The following is a 6,105-nucleotide window of genomic DNA, read 5'->3' on the forward strand; positions in this document are numbered from 1 at the left end:
GGGAGCAAAAAAATAAAGCAAGACCACTTTCTTTCGTGCCTTCTTTCTCTTTCACTCTTACCTTTTACAGTCAACACCTTTTCCTTTCTTTCTCTCTTCGGGTCCCCTTCTCTCTCTCTCTCTCTTTCTCTCTCTCTCTTACTCTCGTACATGACGTAACACCATCTTTATTTATTTGCCCCCCTCATTGGAACAGACTGATAATAAAAATTAGTACTAATTGGCAATTAACCAGTATGGTCACTAACATTTTTGATTTTTTTTTGCCTTTGGAGCCAAATAATCGTATACTTTCTTTAAGAGCAGCAACTCATTTTATTTATTGAAAAGTTTGCTAAACAATGTGATTTACAGTCAATTAACAGCAATAACGTCACGTGGGAAGAGAGATGTCTGTGCAAAGCAAGCGACAAGCGTCTCTGTCTGCTTGGACAGCATATTAACAGTGTTTTAGAGTGTAAACTGCTATTTGTGTTGTCGTGTCTGGAGGTTTAGGCTGTAAGTAAACGGAGAAGACGCTAAATGCTCGGTGTTCATTCAGAGCTCTTGTCCCCCGCTGCTCGGAACATTCAGCAAGCCCTCGGATAAACACACAATTACGGCAGGTGAATAAACTTGTTTGGGGGGTGTTAATTACATGCTTAACGTAAACAAAAGCCATGTAAAAGAATGTGAATTAGCACTGGCTTTTTCTCCTCAATCCCCATTCAGGTTTTACATTTCACCTCTAGTCTTTTCTAGGAGTGATTTCCGAATTGCCTGCGAGGGCTACTCCCAAGCGAGGCTCTTCCAAAACATAATGCTGGATAATACCTGCAGCCTTGGCTTGAATGGTGATCACCTAAATTGGTGAACCAGGAACCCAGTCAGGTAGAGGGCTTTGCATATTCGGACTAGTGCTGCTAAGCCTACACTCTCAACTTAATTTTAGGGTTTTGTGCGCGTGCATGTGTGTGTGTGTACGTGTGTGAGAAAGAGAGAGAGCGAGGGGTGGGGGTATAGGCTAGGAGGTTAGTTTTAACACCAGCATGAAAATACCAGCCTTTACTTCCAGTCCACAGAGCTTTCCTACGGGACCAATTCAAATGCCACTTGGAATTAGTTCTCCTGAGGTTCGTATAGCAGCGTAGTGGACAGGTTTGATCCCGTACACTACCCTACCCCCTCACACATGCGCGCACGCACACGACCCCCCCAAAAAGACACGCACAGACCAAACGCCTAACCCTGCAACAGGATCATCGCAACCCCTGCTCTGTATCACATACGCCTACAAACACTCGCACAACACGCGTGCACGTATGCACATGCAGGAATTATGCAGGAATTGTACCCTCTTTTGCCCAAAACACCCGTGCGTAAAAGTGCGCCAACGTGCGTAATTGCACGCTCGCCCCTGCAGATTTTAAAGTATATCAGTTAAGGTGAAACAGTGAACATAAACAGGTAGCACTGCCTGTGCATGCATATGGAGCTGGTCTACTCACTGTCCCTCCAAGCTTGAAGTCGGTGGTGTATCTGGCCAGCCCCGGAGAATGTGCAAATCTGAGAGAGGGAAGGAAAAGTTTTGAATTCCTGAATGATTTTGTTGAGAGGCGGCTTAGGATCATTATGTCAGCTTTATTGAGGGCGGATTAAGCGGAGTCTAGATGCTACGCCTAGTACACGGCCCTTTCACAATGTGAGCACTGTTCGTGTTAGAGTGAACTCACACTATTTTAACACCCTATAAGCCCTGTCTAAATATGAAGCCGTTTTAGCCATAAACATGAAAATCACACCGCCGTGGCTACTGCTATAAGCCCAGTCCTGTGACTGGATGTGGACATTGATCATGTCCTTACCACTAGATCAAATACATGAAAACGGCTTTTATGTCCCCAAGAAGCTTTCATGTTGCCATTTGATTGTAATTCCAATACTAATGGTATTAATTAGAGGGCTGGACTATCAAAACCCCGTGATAAACGGGTGGCATTAAAGGGTGATGCCACTGGCAAATTAGTTTTCGAACTGAAACGCCATGATCTTTGTTTAATCAACAAAACGCAGCGCATCGATATTCATTTGGAACAATAAATTGTGTTGGTTGGAGAGAAAGCAGTGGGCAGGGGGCCAGGGCTGCGGCCAGCGTCCTGGAGGCAAGGCCGGGGACAGCAGGAGGGGGAGCGGCATCACACTGCAGCCTACACCCCGGACCAGCACTCACCAAACACAAAGTGACCACACACACCAGCGAGCCCGAGTAAAGTCATGCTCTGACAATGTCATACAATTGCGAACATGCAATTTTTAAATCGACCGATCCAGGGCAGCCGCCCAAAGAGACAGGAATGTGTCACAATTTGACCTTTTAGAAAACAATAAAATTGAGAGTGATAACATATGAAAATAAAATACGTAGATGACCCTAACGCCTTCCTGTCCCTCGCACAAAAAGGATTGGACTGATAGAAAAAGATTTTAAAAAGTAGCTACTACAGGAAAAACTAAGAAAATAATGTGGAAATGGACTCGCTTCAATTCAAAACGTGTATTCCGGAGTTGCAGTCATTGGTTGTCCATTTGTCACCCTTTTAAAGCTCCCTCTGCCTCCCTCCCTCCCTCCCTCCCCGTTTCTGCTAAGCATCTCCAGTCTACATATCTTCTTTAGCTTTAACGAGCCTCGTTAAGATCGCAATAATATTCCACCCTCTAATTGCTCATTCCATTCAGCAGATAGGCGAGCATGGCTTGTGCCTGATGCGCGCGGTGCGGTGGGAGGGTTGCTGTGGAGATCGGAGACTCTGATAACCCCCTGTGCGTGCTGCACAAGTGGTGAAAGCCTCGCGCTACGTACTGGCTAATGATTGGCACGCTTGACAGTGATTGGCAGGGCTGCCATGACAACGCTACAACGACACCAAGAAGACCAATAGAAAAGGGAAACAAAATGTTTCAATGCTACACTCAACGACGGATTTAGGGGGGAGATATTATGAGGCTGGTGTCATTAGGCGATAGCCATTGAATCATTCAATCTTTTTTACTAGCCGTATTTTTCGGTTTTACCCTTTTCTCGATAATTTTCTTTCTCTCTCAGGTCATTTCCATGGTTTTCAGATCCCCTTTAGAGCTTTATCCCTCCCATTTCTTCCTACCAAACTTCGCTGATCGCCCTGTGCTCCTGGCGAACAGCGCTCCCACCACCAGGTCTCCAGAAGACTTGTCCATGTTTCAGCTACCGACCCTCAACTTCTCCCCGGAGCAGGTGGCGAGCGTCTGTGAGACGCTGGAGGAGACCGGGGACATCGAACGGCTGGGCCGTTTCCTCTGGTCCCTGCCTGTGGCTCCGGGAGCATGCGAAGCGATCAACAAGCACGAGTCGATCCTGCGCGCCCGGGCCGTGGTGGCGTTCCACACGGGGAATTTCAGAGACCTCTACCACATCCTGGAGAACCACAAGTTCACCAAGGACTCGCACGGCAAACTGCAGGCCATGTGGCTGGAAGCGCACTACCAGGAGGCCGAGAAGCTTCGCGGTCGTCCCCTCGGACCGGTCGATAAGTACCGGGTGCGGAAGAAGTTTCCGCTGCCTCGGACCATCTGGGACGGCGAGCAGAAGACGCATTGTTTCAAAGAGAGGACGCGGAGCCTGCTGAGGGAGTGGTACCTTCAGGACCCATATCCAAATCCCAGCAAGAAAAGGGAACTGGCTCAAGCCACTGGACTCACTCCTACACAGGTCGGAAACTGGTTTAAAAACCGGAGGCAACGAGACAGAGCCGCGGCAGCCAAAAACAGGTTGGTGATTCTAGCACTGAGCCTACTGACAAAACACAACAATGTACAAAAGTTCGTCTAAAATGCATAAATTCAAAGGGAAAGATGAGGTTTTATTAAACATGTAGTTATGTTTATGGTCAGAGAGTGACTAGGAAACGGACGAGTCTGTGTGGCAGGGGGAGGGAGCAGGCGGCGACATTTTTGTTATGAAGTGAAATCAGGATGAACATCTAAAACACGATTTATGCTGTTGTAAATATCCCAAAGTGTCTTTTGAAAATATAAGATGTGTTTTTATTCCATTTACAAGAGCTTCTAAAACATTTCCGGCACATTGGTAATTTCACGTCGCGGCTATTTTAAACAGAATGTGGAATTATCTGATATAAAAACAACACTATTCATGTTAAAACTCGAGTCCGGTGGTCAAATTACTCTGAATAATAAAATAACAATTATTATAATAAAAATCTAAACCAGATGCTGTCAAACCCAAGAGGAGATTATTGCGCAGTGTTTTAAAATAGAAACAGCTTGTTTATGTTTTCCGTAAGAGTGAAAGTACTGTAATAAAGGACAGAGTGCTGGGATATATATATACAATATATGTGTGTGTTATTAGTATTATTATAACCGCTAGTAAATATAGTGTAAACAACCATATTCATTATTTTGATCAGTAAAAGTAAAATGTATAAAATAAACAGGTCTGGATCCATCTTAATATTTATTTAACCAAAAGTTAAATAGGTTTATGTTTACATTTAAATACATTTGAAATCAACAATTGTTTTGCAAATATTTTTAATATTATTGAGTTTGCTACCAAAGCTATGTAATAATTTATTTAAGCTACACAGCGTGTAGGAGCTACATTCATCATGTACTATGATGCATTCATCATTTTAACATCACATGTTACTTAGCATTGTTGTAAAGGATTATCTCAAAGGATAATAGAGATATTATTGATATTACTTGACTAAAATGAGCATGCGCGTGAAAAAAAAGGCATTTGAAGAGGCTATATTCATAACATTAAGTGTGGTATCACTCCACTGAAATGCCATAATTGATTAAAAACTACCTCGGAGAGTACTAAGCCATATGAACAGTATTCTAATCTTTTGGCTAAATGAATAGATATATTTCCAGCCTGATATTATCCCGCCGTGATGGAGTTATTATCGTGAGTGGATTGGAGATAAACATTTAGGATGATTGGAGTAACCTGCATCTCGACGTCACTCATTCATACACTTCCAGTTCCATCAGACTAAAAGACATCTGTGTCAAAGCCTCACGACATTGTGCGTTTGGACCGTGCCTGTGTTTTATGGCACAAATAATAATTTGGTCGTGGAACTGCAGTGTCATGGGGCTCGGAGATGAATTAAACTGTGCAGCACTGAAGACAAATAACAGAGCAAATGCTGATGGTAACCAAAAGCAGAGTCAAAACAAAATAGCTACAGACAGTGGTAAAGAATGCCTTCAAACTGCTTTAATAAAAGACAGCAATGTGGATTTAAAGCTTTTTTCCCCCTGTAGTTATATCACACATTATTTAAACCCCAGATTTCTGACTTGTGCGTTGATGATGCATACTTTTGTAGAACAACAAAACCAAAAAACTCCACTACATTTCTCCCAACATTTGGTAGTCTAAATAGTGCTGTGTTTTGTCCCCTGAAAGCTGGCTGTTTGATAAAAGCATGCATGCATGTCTGGGGCCGGCAGGGGGAAAGAAAGGCGAGTTTGAACCCCTATTTTGCAGGAGGGGGAGGAGGGGAAGGGGGACATTCTCAGGTCTAATTGCCATTTCTCTCATTTTTCCCCTTCTTTTTTTCCCCTCCCCTCCTCGCTTCTTTTCTTCTCCAGGCTCCAACACCAAGCAATAGGACCGAGCGGTATGAGGTCCCTGTCGGAGGCCGGCCTCACCCCTCACAGCTCGGCGGAGTCGCCTTCAACCGCGGCCAGTCCGACCACCAGCGTTTCCAGTATGACAGAGCGAGTTGATACTGGGACGTCCATCCTGTCCGTTACATCCAGCGACTCGGAGTGCGATGTATGATACGGAGAGCGCAAAAAAACACACAAAAACAAACAAAAAGAGAAATATTTACAGGGAAAATGGACCTGAGAGGAAGAAAAAAAGACTTATGAAATATCGCGGATGAAAAAAGGACCGATTGATATAAATATTAAAATAAAAAGAGATAAAAGCACGTCGGTTTTTTTTTGTTTTTTTGTTTTTTTTTATTAAAAAGCGCTTTCAAAGGACCCACGCCTCCCCCTCCTCTTCATACCCCCACAACACCACCGCCACCAACCACCACC

The 6,105-nt window shown here is 44.1% G+C and overlaps 1 protein-coding gene across 1 annotated transcript; it reads left to right on the plus strand.

Annotated features, from left to right (window-relative positions):
• Window positions 1-3,091: 3,091 nt before the first annotated feature.
• On the plus strand, window positions 3,092-5,839 carry six3a (SIX homeobox 3a; the record flags this gene model as incomplete). Its single annotated transcript, XM_083922551.1, has 2 exons — window positions 3,092-3,783; window positions 5,647-5,839. 2 exons carry the CDS (start codon window positions 3,092-3,094, stop codon window positions 5,837-5,839), a joined length of 885 nt encoding a protein of 294 aa, XP_083778677.1.
• Window positions 5,840-6,105: the final 266 nt, after the last annotated feature.

Source organism: Echiichthys vipera (assembly GCF_963691815.1).
Source record: "Echiichthys vipera genome assembly, chromosome: 11".
In the NCBI taxonomy this organism is placed as follows: domain Eukaryota; kingdom Metazoa; phylum Chordata; class Actinopteri; order Perciformes; family Trachinidae; genus Echiichthys; species Echiichthys vipera.